We start from the raw sequence: 18,005 nt of genomic DNA, 5'->3' as shown, positions 1-18,005 counted from the left end.
TTCCTCTGCCCAGGAAGTCACAGCCACCCATCAACACCTGGAAGAGGCAAAGCAGGAGCACATGCACCTGCTCGAGTCCAACCGGCAGCTCCGAAGAAGTCTGGGCGAGCTGCGGGCCCAGAAGCTGGAGCTGGAAGCCCAGGTGGACCAGCTGCAGGCCCAGGCCAAGGGGCTGCAGAAATGCATCAGGTGGCGTGCCCTCTGACCTCCGCTGCTCGGCCCGTCCCAGGCAGGGCTGGAGCCAGGCTCTGCTGCCTGTGGTAGGGATGGGGGTGTGAGGAGGCGGGAGCAGCTGGGGCAGGGCTTGGCCGGAAGTGAAGCGATGGAGATGGTCTTATTTTCTACCTCGGGTGAGGCTCCAAGCCCACCAGGGGTCCCGACAGGGTGCTCACGGGAGCCTGCTCACCTCCTGCACCCCCACCCGCAGTGACCTGGAGGCTGAAGCTCAGAGGAAGCAGGAGGTGCTGAAAGGGCTGGCGGTCGAGGCGAGCAGTGCTTCCCCCTGTTGTGAGCCAGACCTCCACGTCGAGGACCTGAAGACACCCCCTGGCACCGTGAGCTTCTCTGGCCTTGGCAGGGACAGGATGGCTGGGCGGGGCTCCAGGAGGGGCGGGGCTCTGCTCTGTATTGGGCCTCCAGCTCCTGTTCTTACTGTTCCTGGCCCCCCACTTCCATAGTCCGAGGGTCTCGGGTGAACAGTGCCCGGCCTCCAGCAGGGCCGGGGCGTCGGCTCTGGGAGGGTTTCAGGCCTGGAGCTTGAGTGCACCTGCTGGCCTGGGTCAGTGGGTTTTCCTGTGTCCTCAGAAGCAGACCAAAGAGGCACCCCCTTCTGTCTCGCAGAGCCCGGAGGTCGCCGACTCATCCTTGGACAGGTGCGTCGGTGGCCTGTCCTATTTGGGGTTGGGCCGGGGGAAGCGAGATCACGGCAGTCACCCGTGGGCGTGGCTCAGGGAAGTCGGTGCCCACTGTGACTGGGCAGGCTGGCATCTGCGGATGCCTGGGCGAGAGTCAGGCTGACGGGAGTGCCTGGCCTCTATCTGGAGGACAGTGCCAGACGCCCTGTGTGGTCTCCAGTGGCTGGGTTCCTTTTCTCGGCAGCCCCGCCCCACCCCCAGTCTGTTCAGGATGGGCGTCTGCCAGGAGCTGGAGTGACCCAGAGCAGGGCTCTGGAGTCTTTGTAGGCTCTCTCACCACCCCCCACCCCCCGCCCCACCTGTCCCCATCAGCTTCCGGCACTACCTCTCTGCCGAGGGCGTGGCTCTCCGCAGTGCCAAGGCCTTCCTGGTGCGGCAGACGCGCTCCATGCGCAGGCGGCAGGCAGCCCTGAAAGCCGCCCAGCAGCACTGGGGCCACGAGCTGGGCACCGCCCCGGATGCGCCCGAGGACCTGCTGGGCACTAAGGCCCTGGGCGATGACGTGCGCAAGGGCCTGGAGGAGGTCAGAGCCTGGAGGAGAGCCTGGGCCCCGGGGAGGGAGGCTGGGGAGCCGGGGCTGCGCCCGCCACTGCTCATTCTGGGGACCCCCATGAGGGCGGATGCACAGCCCTGGGCTCTGGGCACACGGCTTGTCGGGCAGTGGGCCGGGGATGGAGATCCTGTGGCTCCTCGAGGATGAAAAGACTCACCTTAGGCTCGCGAGGCTGGGCACCGTGGGCAGGATGCTCTGATAGAAACCGCATGGCCTCCCAGGAACCGCAGGTGATGTGCCAGGGGCCAGTGTTACTCCGTTTTCTAGGTGAGGAGTGCAGTAAGCTGCCCTGAATTTCACATCCAGCACCTCCCTTGTAACATACTGCATCTCAGTTAGTTCTCAGGGCCCATGAAAAGTAGCAGTTCTCCTAGATGAGCACCTAGACTGAGAGTCAAGTGAAGTTTTCACGATAACCCAGCGAACAGAGGGCGAGGCTGGGCCCCAGCGTCTGTGGGTCACACAGGCCCCTCCCCTCCCGTGACGGCAGGAGGCCAGGCAGCTGGGCGAGATGCAGTCTGCCATGCGGAGAGGCCACGACCTGCTGCAGAGGAAGGAGGAGAAGCTGAGTGAGCTGGAGGCCTCTCTGCGGGACGAGGTGAGCCCTGGCCACGCAGCCCGGATGCGGGTGGGTGTTGGGCCCTGTTGAGGCCCCCGGGCGGGGGGACGGCATGGCTTAGCTCTGCGTTGGGTAGTTTGTGCTGCGTGGTTCTGAGAGGCCCGGAGCTTCTCGGGGGAGGATCTGGCCCTGGCCCTTCCCGGCCGTGGAACCGAGGACAGGTGTTCTGGGAGCAGCCTTTCCCCGGATGCCAGGCGGGGGTGGAGAGCCTGCAGGGCGAGTTTACTGGGGAGAGAAAGGGTGGGCACCAGCCTGGTCCTGGTGGCCTGCCTGCCCGCGTCTCGGGTGGGTGAGTTCTGTGAGCCGCTCCCCGCCCCCGCCCCCCACCCCCACCCCGCGAGGCAGCCCACAGGATGTGCCCCTCCCAGAACCCTGGCCCCAGAGAGCCCGTACATGAAGGGGTGAAGGGCTCCTCTCCAGCACAAAGCCAGTGGGCAAAGGCGCAGGGCGAGGGCCAGCAAGAACTGCTGCTTCTACCCAAGGCTCTAGATGAGGACACTCTGAGAGGGCCCCCCACCAAGAAAGTGGTGACCTTTGACCTCAGCGACACGGAGGACACTAGCAGTGGAAGCTCAGAGTCCTGGCCCCTGCCTCATGGTGAGTGGTGGCCGCAGGGAGGACAGGGCGGGCAGCTGGGACGGACCGGTTTCTGTGGAGAGGGAAACGGCAGCCCCTCCTCCGCTCTGCGTGGCCTCTGGGAGCCGTGTCTGAGCGGGTCCTCAGTGGGTGCTTGGCGAGAAGGAGCCGCTCGGGCTTTCCCGCCCACAGGCTGCACGCCTGGGAGCCTTCCGAGTGCGCAGTCCCTGACCAGCCTCTGCGCTCTGGCTGGCTGCTCTGCCGGGAACCGAGGCCCTGCCCTCCACCGCGCCACAGGGCCCGGGGTCTGGTCCCTCACCACCCGCCTCTTCCCTTCCAGGCAGCCCGGCCAGCCCCGCCTTCCCCGACAAGATCCGGTGCTTGGACAGCTCCCTGCGGCACATCAGCAGCCAGCTGCACCAGGTCCTCAGCCTGCTGGGCGTCCTGGGCACCCAGCCGCCCCAGCTCCTCACTTCCACCCCGGCCCCGACCCCGCCCCCCTCCCTCCGGAGGGCCCCCACCCAGTGGGCCTGGGACCCGGGGCTGGGCCCCAGGCTCTCCTCCTCCGCCACTCAGGCCATGGACGACTTCCTGGTGGAGAAGTGGCGCAAGTACTTCCCAGGTGAGCGTCCTCCGGCCGCACGTGACCTGGGCCCAGCCTTGCCCCTCCTCCTCTTTCTCTCTTCTTCCCCGACCCCCTCCTCCCTCCTCCCAGCTTTGGGTCACGGCTCCGTTGACTGGCCCCTTGGGAAGCAGGCCTGGCCGGGCCAGCAGCCTCGGCTCCGTGGGTGAGGGCGGTTCGCCTGGGCTTGGGCCACTGGGGCCTGTATGGCTCCAGAACTCAGCAGGACCGAAAGGCCGTCGTCCTTATCGTCATGAGGCGCCGTCGGGAGGGCTGTGTTGTAGGCCGGCGTTTCATGTAAAGTTTTCATTTAGGCCTGTCACCCTCTGAGGTCATTCGTTTTTTGTTGTTTTTGTTAATGTTTTTACTGATGTTTAGAGAGAGGAAGGGAGAGGGATAGAGAGATAGAAACATCAATGAGAGAGAAACATTGATGGGCTGCCTCTTGCACTGGGGATTGAGCCTGCAACCCGGGGGTGGGCCCTGACTGGGAATCGAACCGACTGGAAATGGAAACAGAAAAGTAGATTAGGTTTTGGAGACGAAATGCACAGGGTGACTCCCGCCTCCCACCTTTCCAGTAGCTGAAGGCCTCCCTGAGTGTTGGTGTCTCCCTGGGAGGGGTGCCGCCTTTTCTGTTGTGCGGAGGCAGAGGTGTGGGGAGCAGGGGCGGCTGCTCGGGTGGGCGGCTGCGGCTCAGCCCAGCTGGCCTGTCCTGAGCCATTGCTTCCTGCTTCCCAGCCGGGAGCCCCAGCCTCCGCAGCAGCCCGGTGCCCTTGGAGGACAGGCTGGGCTACGTGTCTGCCAGGTAAGACCCCCTGCAGCTCTGGCGCCACCTCTGAGGGGAGCAGAGCGCAAGGTGGGGCACCCTGAGGGTCAGGCAGGCCTGGGCCCCAGCCGCCCCTCCACACAGCAGAGGAGAGCCCCCGGAGCCCAGCTCCTGAGGAAGTGCCCTGTGGCACTCGGGGAGGAAGCAGCCTGGCCAGCCCTGGCACAGCCCTCGCGTGGCCCTGCAGCTCTCTAGCCCGGAGTGGCTTTGCCCACAGTTCCTTGCCTCCCCAGTCCTGTAGCAGCATCTGGAGGAGGGGGCTCCCTGTGGGGGAGACAGGTGGGCCAGCATTTGAGCCTGCTTATCCTGTTCCTGGCCACATGCCCCTCCCCGCCCCCTCACCACAGGCCCAACCATTAGCACCCCCCACCCCTCTGACCAGTGGGAGCTGATGCTGGGCGGGCATTTGCTGATGAGATGGGACCAGGATATGTGCGTGTGGACTCCACAGTGTTGATGTCAGGAGAACCCACCTCGGGGGGACAGTCCCGAGGGCCTCCTGCCAGCGGGGGAAGCTTTGAATGGCTAAAGCCACCCACAGGCCTGTAGCTGATGTTGGGGGAGGGGGCGATGTGCTGCCTTTGGTCACCGAGTCACAGGCCCTCCCCCGCCCTCCTGCCCCTGCCTCCTCCTCCCAGGGAGCAGCTCCGCCTCCTGCAGCCCCCCCACTCCCGCGTCCCCGAGGTGGGCAGCGCCAGTCTGCAGGGCATGATCGAGGCTAACCGGCGGTGGCTGGAGCGCTACAGGAATGACCCCAAGTTATATCCTTTCAGCCAGCTCTCAGACCCTGGCCCCTTCCTGCTGTAGCCGGGCTGGCGGAGCGGGCGGCTGTGTTTGTGCCCTGGGGTCCGAGGAGGATCCTGTTGGGCTTCCTTCCCTTCCTTCCCTTCTTTCCCTGGCCTTTCCCGGTGCTCAGCTGCCTGCAGTTTTCCTTCACCTTGTGGCCAGGCATCTGTTCTTAGTGCCCAAGCCAGCAGCCTCGGGCCTCCTGCAGCTGAGCCTGGATGAGAACAACAGGCTGCAGGTGAACCGCTACTGAGGCTCGGGCGGCCGTGTGGGCCCCGCATCGCCTGCACCCGGGCCCGGGGCCGCGGAGGGGCCGCACCCGCTGCCTCGGAGGAAGCTCTGCAGCGGGGGAAGCGGGCTGGGGGAGAGGACGGCAGAGCTGGGAGCTAGGAGCCACCTGCAGCGACCTCAAGCGGACTGCGGGGTGACCGTGGGGCGTCTGTGAGCCGCTGTGGGGATATGGCAGCGCTGATGTGGGGCCCCCGGGACATGGGCACCTTCGGGGAGGGGGCATCGCCGGCGTTGATGTCAGAGGCCCAGGGATCCCTGTGGAGCGAGGTGAGCCTGCACCGGCCTGCAGGGCTCCGACAGTGCCATGCGCGGTCCTCGCTCCATGAGCAAGGCCCCCGCGTCCTGTGTCCGGTGCCCTGTGCCTGGGACGCTGTCTCTCCAATACCTCAGCACATGAGCTCAGGCCATTTCTCTCTTTTCTCCTCCTTCCCTTTTTTAAAACGTCCCCTTTCTTGAGTTCTCTGTTTCTCCTTTTGACTATCTCAGGATTGGGCCCAGCCCTGCCCGGGGGTGCTGGGGCCCCCCTTCCCTCGGCCGCTCTGTGCTGTCCCCAGGGCACCCTGCCCTTTGCTGGGCTCCGCGCAGAGCCCTCCCCGTGGCTTCTCAGGTCTGCAGCACACAACTCAGTGAGAGCCGCCCAGGAAAGCCGGGATGGCTCTGGTGCTCTCGCCTCTCACCCCTGGGTGTATCCACTTGTGCTTGTTTCTAGCTGTTTTCTGCTGTGCCCACCCTGCTCAGCCGGGAGACTCGGTCTAAGGAGGTGGGGGCAGGGCCGGAGTGGGGCCTTAAAGGGAGGGGTCTTGTGCCCCAGGAGCCACTGCCGATCTGCACAGCCCTCTGCATCCCTCTCACAGCGGCCCCCGGGGGTCCCCAGACACGTCTCTGACATCTGTCTCGGTGTAAAGAAAAGAACATTCCCTTCTTGCCGGGAAGGCTGTGGGGTTGCCCTGGCCTCTATGCATGGAGACCGACTCTCAGCCCTCCCGCCACGAACTTCTTAGTCCCGGAATAAGAAACAAGACCTGATGGCTTTTATCCATCCTGCGTGCTCAGCTCCGTCTGCCACACAGGAAAAGGTCCGTGGCTGATCCTGTGGGACTAGCGTATGTGTTGCACCGTCTCTGTAACCCGCCTGTGTTCGTACATCAATTAAATCTCTGCTGGTCCATTTTCTACAAGGCGGCTGTGTGAGTGTGTCCTCGCCAGGGCCTCTGCCTCCTCCCTCTTAAGAACAGAGGAAGGAGCACTGGCTGGTTTGGCTCCGTGGGTAGAGTGTCAGTTTGTGGACCAAAGGGTCCTGGGTTCGAGTCTAGGCAAGGGTATGTACCTTGGTTGCGGGCTGCTCCCCGGCCCGGGCCCTGGTAGGGGCTTGTGCAGGAGGCAACCAATGGATGTGTTTCTCTCACATTGATGTTTCTCCCTGTCTTTCCCTCTCTCTTTCAATCTCCCTTAAAGTCAGTGGGAAAATACCCTCGGGTGAGGATTAACAACAACAGAACAGCGGAGGGAGACGTTAATGTTCACAGAACATCTAGGAAGCTGATCTGATCATCACGACACACTGGTGATGCAGGGATTGCCATCTTCATTCCTTTGGGCGAGGAAATCAAGGCTCGGGCACCTTTAAGTGCCGGGTCCTGGAGAAAGTAGCTGAGCTCCCTGCAAGGCAGATCCCTCCCCTCCCTGTGCCCTGGGAGGTGCGACCTCTCCACCGCTCCCTTCATCCCCCTCCTGCCCCACTGCCTGCCAGATGCAAGAGAAACCCCTGGAGCCCTGGCAGGCGGTGGGGGATTGAACACCGAGCACACAGTGCATCCGTTCTTGGGTCTGCAGCAGCAGACGTGCACGGCGCCAGCTTGAGGTGGCCCTGTGTCATGGGTTTGCATAAGAAAACCAGCTTCCAGACACGCATACGCGCTGACCTCCGCGCCTGTGGTCCCAGGGCCCCACACACTCTGATGGAGGGAGAGAAGGGACAGGGAGCCTCTGTGGAGCACCCGGATGCCAAGTGCTGTCATGTCACCTCGTGCGGCCCTTTGCTCTGCGAGGTTGGCATTATTTTGTAGACGAGGAAACGTAGGCTCAGAGAGGTTAAATGATCTCAAGGTCACCCAGGTGCACGTGTCTCCGAGAGCCGGGCTCCAGCTGCCACGCTCCCGCCCCTCCCTCGGCCGCTCCTGTCTTCCCCTCGCCTCCTGCGGGGCTGAAGACGGGGTCCCAGGAAGGGGGTGGCTTCCAGCTGAGTAAGCAGCCCCCGCCCGGGCCAAGGTTTACAAAGGGACTTTTTCAAAAGACTCCTAAACCGTCCCATCCCTCCCTCATGGATTCTCGACGCTGCCTGGGGAGTCTAGAAGCAGAGTTGGAGCTGCCGAGCCTTGAGCCTTGCGCTGACCGGCTCAGCGCTCACTGGCCTGGGCCAGAGGCCATGAGAAGACCGAGCTGTCCAAGTTAGCGTGTGGCAGGCGTGCGGCTAGAGCCGGTAGTCAGTTCTGAAACTTCCAGCCTCAGTCTCAGAAATACTTTTAAAGGACGTTTGTTTTGAATAGGCTCATGTTCACAGGCTCGATGCTCAGATGGTGCAGAAGTCGCTCCGTCCATGGGCCATCTCGTTCCTCCTTAAGGTCACAAATGGATCAGTTCCTCCTGGAGATTTTATGCAAAGACAAGGAAAGAGTAGGCTGCTCTGCTCTTCCCATAGCAGACGGGCTTAGGGTCATCTTAACCCAGGAATAGAGGCTTCCCAAAGCTCTGAGGTGCCCCTGACTGCTTTCTTATGGGAGCAACACTGGGCATGATAATGGCCCCACTCCACCCCTCAACTGCACGGAAACTTCCCACAGGACGGCAGTGTGGTGAGGAGCTCTGGCCTTAAGACACTTCCTGGCTCTGTGACCTGAGCCCAAAGCTCAAAGCCTGAGTCCATGTCCAGGGATGAAGCAGGGGCTGCCTCAGCTTCAGTGAGGATTCTGCTGTGTGGGGAGCTACCCTCACTCAGAGCCTGAGATCGGGCCGGGCTGGGGAGGGGGGCACTGGGTGGGGAGGGTGCTGTGGGGGGAGGGGTCATTTCATGGGAGCCCCTGCCCAACGGATTGCAGGGGAATGTGGGGCTTAACCACCAGGAACTTGATTGTGACGGAGAAGGTGGTGAGGCTCCCAACACCCGGCTCTTGGATCTCAGCAGACTAGGTTCCAACCTGCAGCGCCCAAGTAATCGTTCCATCCAGCGGCTTTGCTCATCTGCAGAACCAAGGTGCTGGTGCAGTGAGGCCAGAGGACTTGCCAGGCACAGGTCTGCCTGATTTGGGTCCTCAAACCAAGGGTTTTGCTGGCCCTGGAGCCTGGTCTGCCCACACCCAGGCAGAGAGCCGAGTCATAGCCCCAGTAGCTGCCTGCTGCACACCTCCTGCTGGGGATCGAGCCCACAATCTGGGCCTGTGCCCTGACTGGGAATTGAACCATGACCTCCTGGTTCATGGGTTGATGCTCAAGATGCTCAGCCATGGAGCCACACTAGCTGGGCAAGACAGAAAGAATTTAAAAAGCAGTAAGAGAAACAGATGAGTTACAAACAAGGGAACCCCCGTAGACTAGGCTTCCTAACAGACACTTTTCAGGCCAGAAGAGAATGGAAGAGCTTATCTAACCTAATAATAGACAAACATGTAAATTGACTGTACCTTCACTATGCTAACCAGCCAATCAGGAGAGTATGCAAATTAACCCAACAAAGATGGGAGTTAACTTGCATACGTAGGCTCCAAGCTGCGGAGTGAAGCTGGATGGCCCCTGGGCCGGAGCAGTGAAGCTGGAGCAGCAAAGCCGGACAGCTCCAGCCAGAGCCCGGCCAGAGTGAAGGCCTGGGTCCCGGGTGCCAGAAGCTAACCGGTGCCAGCAGCCAAGGGAAGGGAAGGCCTATTGCACGAATCTCTTCGTGCAACAGTCCTCTAGTATAAAATATTGAAAGAATAAAACCATCAACCAAGAATACTATAACTAGTGAAGCTGTCCTTCAGAAACGAAGGAGGGATAAAGATTTTCTTGAACAAATGAAAGCTCATGCAGGAGGTGCTAGGGAGGCCCGTGTAGACTCTCCCAGGGCTTCTCTGTCATGACAGCTTTGCTGCTGCCTGTGCCAGGGCTTCTGCAGCCCTCACGGGTCCACGGGTCCTCACCACAGCCCTACAAGGGGCCCATCTATAAGATGAAGGCGGGGGCGGGGGCTGAGTGGGAAGGTTAAGTCAGTAGGTGGCCGAATCAGAATGCAAACCCAGATCAGAATGTCTCCCAGCCTTTGGGCATGGCTGTGCACGTGGGCATCTGTACTCACCCTCATGAGTGGGTGCCCTCCCTCCCGCCACTGGCACTGGAGGGCAAATAGGAAGGGACAGGGAAGGCGGTTCTGAGCCACTTGCCTCTTCATATCAGCAGGGCAAGGCTTCTCAGAGGAGAGCCTTCTGGTCTACCTTTCCTCCTCTCCCCTCCTCTCCCCTCGCGTCTCTGCCCCAAGGCAGCGCAGTGTTTGTGCGTGAGATTAATAGCTGTCGTCCCTCCTCGGCCCCATTTCCCGTAGGAACAGCATCCACTCAGCTGCAGCCAGGAGAGGTCAGTGGGTGCAGGGCCTGGGTGACGCCTCCCCTCAGGATTTTAGTCCCCCAGACGGAGGCACTGCTGTTGGGGTCAGAGGGACCCCTTCTCGGCTGGGATATCAATTCCCCCCTGAGCTCTGGCTAAGTGACTATGCAGAGACTGAGCCTCCGTTTCTTCGTCTGAGAATGAGACCATTACATGCAGCCGGGGAAGCCCACCGCCTGCCCACCCTCTTCTCCCGGTGCCTGTAGTGCCTGGCAACGTAGCATGCACACGCAGGAACTGGACGAGAATTTCCTCCATGGGAGGCCTGTGTCTAATCCCCTCTCCCTTAGGCTCAGAATGTCTAGGGCCTGGCTGGACTCCCCAGCAGCCCTACAACAAGCTCTGCTCAGCTTGGTATGCAGTTCATTCGCTGCTTGGCTCAAGGGCAATGCGGCCCTGCCTGCTTCTCCCCCCAGGCCACCAGGCTGGGGGGGTGCCAGCTCTCTTTCAGCCTTTTGTTCCCCTGGAGGGGTCTTGGAGCCTGAGATGGGGGGACCTGGGAGTCCTATGGAAAAGGGTGTGGCAGGACCCAGGAGTGGGGCAGAGTCAGATGCTGTAGAAACTCTGCGTGGAAGGTGAGGGGCTTGTGTGCTCAGGCCCCATTCACTCACTGGGCACTAGGTGGGCAGCTCTGGGCCAGGCTTTGGCTGGTGTCAGGGAGCAGGGCAAGAGTGTGCACGCTGTGACTCAGGCAGCTGTGGACACAGGGCTGTGCCTCCACCTTGGCTTCAAAAGGAGGGAACTAAAGAGAAAGAGTGACACTGACAGCAGGAAAAGGGCCTCAGGGCAGAGCCTCCTGGGGGGCAGATAACCACATTGCCCCCTCTCCTGGGGTATCTCTTGTTTGGAGTCAGAGAACCACCTGCCAGCTCTTGGTTGCTACCAACATTAATGGATTTGAGGATATTATGAGGCTTGAGAGTTTCCTTCCTTTTGGCAGACACTGTGAGCTCTCATGGCGACTTTCAGTAGGTTCTCCAGGGCAGCAAGGGCCTTCAAATCCTACCTGCTACCCTAGATGCAGCCAAAGCAGTTCTAAGAAGAAAGTTCATAGTGATAAATGTCTATCTCAAGAAATAAGAAAAGTCTCAAATAAGCAATCTAACTTTGCACCTCAGAGAACTAGAAAATGAAGAATGAGCAAAGCTCAAAGTTACTAGAAGGAAGGAAATAACAAGGTCCAAGAGTAAATAAATGAAATAGAGATTAAAAAGACAACAGGAAAAAATAAAGCTAAGAGCTGGTTCTTTGAAAAGATAAACAAAATTGACATATCTTTAGCTGGTCTCACCAAAAAAAAAAAAAGAGGGCTTAAATAAATAAAATCAGAAATGAAAGAGGAGATGTTACAACTGATACCACAGAAATACAAAGGATCATAAGAGGCTATAATGACCAACTATATGCTAAAAAATTGGATAACCTAGCATAAATGCATATATTTCTAGAAACATATAACTTACTAAGACTGAATCAGGAAGAAATAGAAAATCTGAATAGACCAGTGGTTCTCAACCTTCCTAATGCCGAGACTCTTTAATATAGTTCCTCATGTTGTGGTGACCCCCAACCATAAAATTATTTTCATTGCTACTTCATAACTGTAATTTTGCTACTGTTATGAATCTTAAGTATCTGATTTGCAGGATGTATTTTCATTGTTACAAATTGAACATAATTAAAGCATAGTGATTAATCATAAAAACTATGTAATTATATATGTGTTTTCCGATGGTCTTAGGCGACCCCTGTGAAAGGGTATTCGACCCCCAAAGGGGTTGCGACCCACAGGTTGGCGACCCACAGGTTGAGAACTGCTGAAATAGACCAATTGAATCAGTAATCAAAAACCTCAACAATCAGAAGTCTAGGACCAGACGGCTTCACTGGTGAGTTCTACCAAATATTAAAAAAATACCAATCTTTCTCAAACTCTTCCAAAAAAGGGAAGAAGAGGGGACACCTTCAAACTCATTTTATGAGGTCAGTGTTACACTGATGCCAAAACTAGACAAGGACACAAGAAAAGAAAATTACAGGCTAATATATCTGATGAACATAGATGCAAAAGTTCCCAATAAAATGTTATCTAGCCTGAATTCAACAATACATTAAAGGGATCATACACCATGATCAAGTGGGATTTATTCCAGGGATACAAGGGTAGTTCAACAGCCACAAATCAGTCAAGGTGATACACCACATCAACAAAATAGAGAATAAAAATTATATGATCATTTAGCAGATGCAGGAGTAGGATTTGATAAAATTCAACATCCATTTATGATAAACTCTCAAAAAATCAGGAATAGAGGGAATGTATCTCAACATAATAAAGGCCATATATTACAAGCCCATAGCTAACATCATATTCAATGGTGAAAAGTTCAAAGTTTTCCTCTAAGATTGAAAACAAGACAAGGTGCCTGCTCTCACCACTCCTATTTAACTTAGTACTGTAACCAGAGCAACTAGGCATGGGAAAAAAGCCACCCAAACTGGAAAGAGGTAAAACTGTCACTATTTGAAGATGATATGATGTTATATACAGAAAACCATAAAGACTCTACTAAAAAACTGTTAGAAATAAACAAAAATTCCGTAAAGTTGTAGGATACAAAATTAATATACAAAAATCTGTTGCAGGAGAACCAAGATGGCAGCATAGGTAAACACCTGTACTTGCTGCCTCCCACAACCACATCAAAATTACAACTAAGATACAGAAAAACTGTCATCCGGAACCGCGGGAAAGCTGGCTCAGTGGAAGTACAACTAGAGAGGTAAAGAAGAAAACGCATTGAGACTGGTAGGAGGTGCGGAGATGTGGAACAGGCTGGCACCCAGGTGTGCTGCTTTTTTAATTGGGAGGGAGATACAAGCTCCCACTTGTTCTGAGCTCCAGTGCCGGCCAAGACTCTTGGGGACCCAGACACATATGGGGAGAAACTGGACTGTCTGGAATCGGGGCAAGAACATGGGGGTGGCTTTCTTCCAGATGGAGGTGCTTGCAATGGTCATTGTTCCTGTGCTAGGACCTCCCCAGTGCAAGGCTGACTAGCAGCCATTGCTGTTTGCTCTACCCTGGAGATTCCCTGAGACCCCGCCCTACCCAATTTACAACCCCACCCAAGCTGTGCACAGCGGCTTTTGCATATGAATGGCCTGTCCTTTCTCAGCCTAAAACCTGCCAAACAAGCTGTAGCTGGGTCAGGGAGCCCCAAAGCTATCAAAAGAAGGCACAAGGCCAGCACCATAAGCAGCCTGCCTTGCTTCACAGCTGGGCCTCATCTGGCACTTCCAAACCCCATACAAAGAAGAGAAATCTGCAGATCTCTCTGTAGCTCCTGCTGGGTGGCCCCAGGCAGTGGCTGACTTTGCACCTCCTTGGAGATCCAAGAGCCAATGTACCCAGTTGTCAGTGTGAGACCATACCAGATTATAACTCTTTGTATCCATAAGTGACACACTCAAGGGCAGACTCAGTGAGCACCAAAGCCCCACTGAAGCACGTCCTGCCCCATAAGGGTGTCTCCTGCACAGCAGCTCTTCCATTGTAGAAACAGCTGGTCCTCACAGCCAATTGGCCTGGAGGTCAATTCCCCCCAGTGATACCAACAGCAAATAAGGCTTAACTACAACAAGACTGTGCACAAAGCCCACAAAGGGGTGCACCAAGAGTGTCCACCTCAGGTGATTGGGGAGGCTGAGCCACTGGGCCCTATAGGACACCTACTCTATCAACTCAAGGAGACTTAGCAGCTACACAATACATAGAAACAAACACAGGGAAGCAGCCAAAATGCAGAGACAAAGAAATGTGTCACAAATGAAAGAAATGGAAGAAAGAAAACTACTGGATATAGAGTTAAAAACCACAGTTATAAGGTTACTCAAGAATCTCCTAGAAACCTCCGAGGAACATAGTGAGACGTTCAAAGATCTTAATGAGAATGCAAAACAAAACAAAACAAAACAAAAAAATGGAAAAGGACTAGTCAGAAATTAAGCATACACTGACTGAAATAAAGAATAATATACAGAGATCCAACAGTGGACTAGAGGATCCCCAGAATCAAGTCAAAGATTTGAAATACACAAAAGCAAAAACCACCCAACTGGAAGAGCAAAAAGAAAAAGAATCCAAAAGTATGAAGATAGTGTAAGGAGCCTCTGGGACAGCTTCAAGCGTACCAACATCCGAATTATGGGGGTGCCAGAAGAAGAGAGAGAGCAAGATATTGAAAACCTATTTGAAGAAATAATGACAGAAAACTTCCCCTAGCTGGTGAAAGAAATAGACTTACAAGTCCAGGAAGCCCAGAGCACCCCAAACAAGAGGAATCCAAAGAGGACCACACCAAGACACATCATAATTAAAATGCCAAGGTCAAAAGACAAAGAGAGAATCTTAAAAGCAGCAAGAGAAAAACAGTTAGTTAGTTACCTACAAGGGAGTACCCATATGACTGTCAGCTGATTTCTCAACAGAAACCATGCAGGCCAGAAGGGAGTGGCAAGAAATATTCAAAGTGATGAATAGTAAGAATCTACAACCAAGATTACTTTACCCAGCAGAGCTATCATTCAGAATTGAAGGTCAGATAAAGAGCTTCACAGATAAGGAAAAGCTAAAGGAGTTCATCACCACCAAACCAGTATTATATGAAATGCTGAAAGGTATCCTTTAAGAAGAGGAGGAAGAAGAAAAAGGTAAAGATACAAATTATGAACAACAAATACATATCTATCAACAAGTGAATCTAAAAATCAAGTGAATAAAAAACCCGATGAATAGAATAAACTGGTGAATGTAATAGAATCAGAGACATGGAAATGGAGCCGACTGACAATTCTCGGGGGGAGGGGGTGTGGCGGGGTGTGGGAAGAGATTGGATAAAGATCTTATATGTATGTATGCAGCACCTATGGACGCGGACAGTGGGGTGGTGAGGGCCTGGGGCGGGGTGGGAAACAGGTGGAGGGGAGCTATGGGGGAAAAAAAAAGGGACATCTATAATAATCTGAACAATAAAGATTTTAAAAAAAGATTAATAGGAGAAAAAAATCTGTTGCATTTCTATACATTAATAATGAACGATCAGAAAGAGAAATTAAGAAAACAGTCCCATTAACAATTGCATTAAAAAGAATAAAATACTCAGAATAGATTTAACCAAGGAGGTGAAAGATCTGTGCAATAAAAACTGTAAGACCTTGTGAAAGACACCGAGGAAGACAAATAAGCGGAAAGACATTCTGTGTTCAGGGACTGGAAGAGTTAATATTGTGAAAATGTCCAAACTACCCAAAGCAACCAACAGATTCAGTGTTATCCTAATCAAAATGTCAGTGGCATTTTCCACAGAAATAGAACAAACAATCCCAAAATTTGTGTGGGCCACAAAGGATTCTAAATAACCAAAGTAATGTTGAGAAAGAAGAACAAAACTGTGGAGGCACCATCACACTCCCTGATCCAACCACATTGCACAGCTGTGGGAATTAAAGCATAAGTAAAGCCAAACACACAGATCAATGTACCAGAATAGACAGCCCAGAAACAAACCCACACATATATGCCAATTAATTTACGACAAAGGAGCCAGAATATACAATGGGGAAAAGACCGTCTTTCCGAAGAATGGCAGCGGGGAAGCTGGGCCACTATCTTACATCACAGACAAAGATTAACTCAAAATAAATTAAAGGCTTGAATATAAGACTCGAAACCATAAAGTGTCTAGAAGGAAACATAGGTTGTAAGCTCCTTAACATGGGTCTTGGTGGTGATTTTTTGGCTCTGACTCCAAAAGCGAAGGCAACAAAAGCAGAAATAAACTACATTAAACTAAAAAGCTTTTGCACAACAAAAGAACCATCAACAAAATGAAAAGGCAACCTACTGATTGGGAGAAAATATTTGCAAATCACATGTCTGATAAGGGGTTAATACTCAAAATATATAAAGAAATCATACGATTCTATGAAAAAACCCCCCAAACAATTGGATTAAAAAATGGGCAAATGATCTGAATAGACATTTTTCCAAAGAAGACATACAGATGGCCAACAGGTACATGAAAAGATGCTCAACATCATTGATTATCAGGGAAATGCAAATCAAAGCCACCATGAGATGGCACCTCACACCTGTTAGAATAGCTACCACATAAAAAATAAGACATAGGTACTGGCGACGGTGTGGAGAAAAGAGAACCCTTGTTCACTGCTGGTGGGAATGTAAATTGCTACAGACACTGTGGAAAACAGTATGATGTTCCTCAGAAAATTAGAAATAGAACCATCACATAACCCAGCAATTCCTCTTCTGAGCATTCATCCAAAGAAAATGAAAACACTAATTAAAAATGATATCTGGCCTGGCGAGTGTGGCTCAATGTTTGAGTGTTGACTCATGAACCAGGAGGTCGAGGTTCGATTACTGGTCAGGGTTGTGGGTATGCTCCCCAGTAGGGGACATACACGAGGCAGCCAATCAATGATTCTCTCTCGTAATTGATGTTTCTATCTCTCTCCCTCTCTCTATGAAATAAATAAAAACATTAAAAAAGATATCTGTCCTGCTGTATTCATAGCAGCATGATTTACAGTAGCCCAGGTATGAAAACAACCTAAGTGTTTAATGATGGGTGAATGGATACAGAAGGTGTGGTGTATGCATCCAGTGGAACACTGTTTAGCCACAAAAAGAAGGAAATCTTGCCCTTTGCCACAAAAGAATGGAACTTGAGGGCATTATGAGTGAAATCAGTCAGACAAAGACTGTTTGTGAAATCTGAAGAAACAAGACCAAAATAAAGCCCAAGCTCATAGTTATAGGAAACAGATTGCTGGCTGCCAAGGGGCAGGGGGCCGAGGCTGGACAAAATGGGTGAAGGTGGTCAAAATAAATCAGTTATAAAATAAAGTTCTGGGAAAATAAAGCATGGTGACTATAGTTAGTAATACTGTGCTGCATATTTGAGAGCTGCTAAGAGAGTAAATCTTAAAAGTTCACGTCACAAGAAAATTGTTTTTATAACTATGTGTGGTGATAGATGTTAACTAGACTTACCGTGGTGATCATTTCCCGTATGCACAGAGGTTGAATGATTATGTAGGACACCCGAAACTAGTATGTTATTGCCAAATATACCTCAATCACAGTAAGTTTAAAAGTTGGCAAAAACAACAAGAAAAAGGCAGAGCAGTGTATCCGTACGCATCTCTTTAAACCACACTCACAGTTCAAGTCAGACAAGAGCAAAGTCTTGCTTCTGTTCCCCAGGCTACTCCTATCCCAGGTACCACCCAAAGCACGCCAACCCTCTCCCTAAAAGATGTGAAAAAAACCCGTATCCAAAAAAAAGGTAAATTTTATGTTGTATATCTTCTACCGCAATAAACATAAAACCCAAAGCAAATGCTGGCTTTTGCTCACAAACACTGCGGTTGGTGAGATCTGGACTTGTTTTTGTTTTTTAAAAAATATATGTTTATTGATTTCAAAGAGGAAGGGAGAGGGAGAGTTAGAAACACCAATGATGAGAATCATTGATCTGCTGCCTCCTGCACGCCCCCTGCTGGGGATGGAGCCCACAACCCAGGCATGTGCCCTGACCGGGAATCGAACCCTGACCTGCTTCATAGGTCAACGCTCAACCACCGAGCCATGCCAGCCGGGTGGACTTGTTGTTTTTTAAAACAAGCTCCTCAGGTGAATCTGATGTGCAACCGAGTGTGAGACCCACTAGTCTGTCTGGGTTGTTGGCAGTGGGAGAGCGGGGCGGGGCCTCTTGGAAGGCCTGCTAGAGGAGGGCTTCTTGAACTTGAACGTGCATCCGTATCCTCTGTGGATTTTCCTCGATGGCAGACTCTGATCCAGTGGGTCTGGGGGAGGCCTCTGGCTGTGCATTTCTCACCAGCTCCCGGGGACGCTAGCGCTGCTGGCCTGTGGTCCCCACTTTGAGTGTGAAGGCTCTGAGCCAGACGGTGGCCTCGTCTGTGGTGGACACAGTGCTGCTCTGGAAAGGAGCAGACCACGTTTGTGAGGATTGCCCCAGACTTCGAGCTCAGCGAGGAGGAGCAGGCGTTCAGCTGCTCCGTGAGCCAGCTTCTGGGTGCGGCTGAACCAGGCTGTGGTCCAGCTACAGAACACGCTGCGGGTAGAGGCAATCGGC

The 18,005-nt window shown here is 53.6% G+C and overlaps 1 protein-coding gene across 10 annotated transcripts in view; it reads left to right on the top strand.

The window, feature by feature from the left end:
* The window catches only part of CEP164 (centrosomal protein 164), a 73,184-nt gene extending 66,823 nt beyond the window's left edge, over positions 1-6,361 (top strand). For all 10 annotated transcript variants that reach the window (XM_036324193.1, XM_036324191.1, XM_036324189.1 and 7 more), the window contains 10 exons: positions 14-189; positions 428-554; positions 805-872; positions 1,227-1,437; positions 1,958-2,065; positions 2,569-2,683; positions 3,003-3,284; positions 4,026-4,092; positions 4,752-4,874; positions 5,062-6,361. In XM_036324193.1, coding sequence (XP_036180086.1) covers positions 14-189; positions 428-554; positions 805-872; positions 1,227-1,437; positions 1,958-2,065; positions 2,569-2,683; positions 3,003-3,284; positions 4,026-4,092; positions 4,752-4,874; positions 5,062-5,152 — 1,368 coding nt within the window. In that variant the 3' untranslated portion in view covers positions 5,153-6,361. The remainder of the gene's footprint in view (positions 1-13; positions 190-427; positions 555-804; positions 873-1,226; positions 1,438-1,957; positions 2,066-2,568; positions 2,684-3,002; positions 3,285-4,025; positions 4,093-4,751; positions 4,875-5,061) is intronic.
* The last annotated feature ends 11,644 nt before the right edge of the window (positions 6,362-18,005 follow it).

Source organism: Myotis myotis, unplaced genomic scaffold (assembly GCF_014108235.1).
Source record: "Myotis myotis isolate mMyoMyo1 unplaced genomic scaffold, mMyoMyo1.p scaffold_m19_p_10, whole genome shotgun sequence".
NCBI classification, from domain to species: domain Eukaryota; kingdom Metazoa; phylum Chordata; class Mammalia; order Chiroptera; family Vespertilionidae; genus Myotis; species Myotis myotis.
Note: the sequence above shows the minus strand (reverse complement) of the source record. Positions and strands in the feature narration are given on the sequence as shown.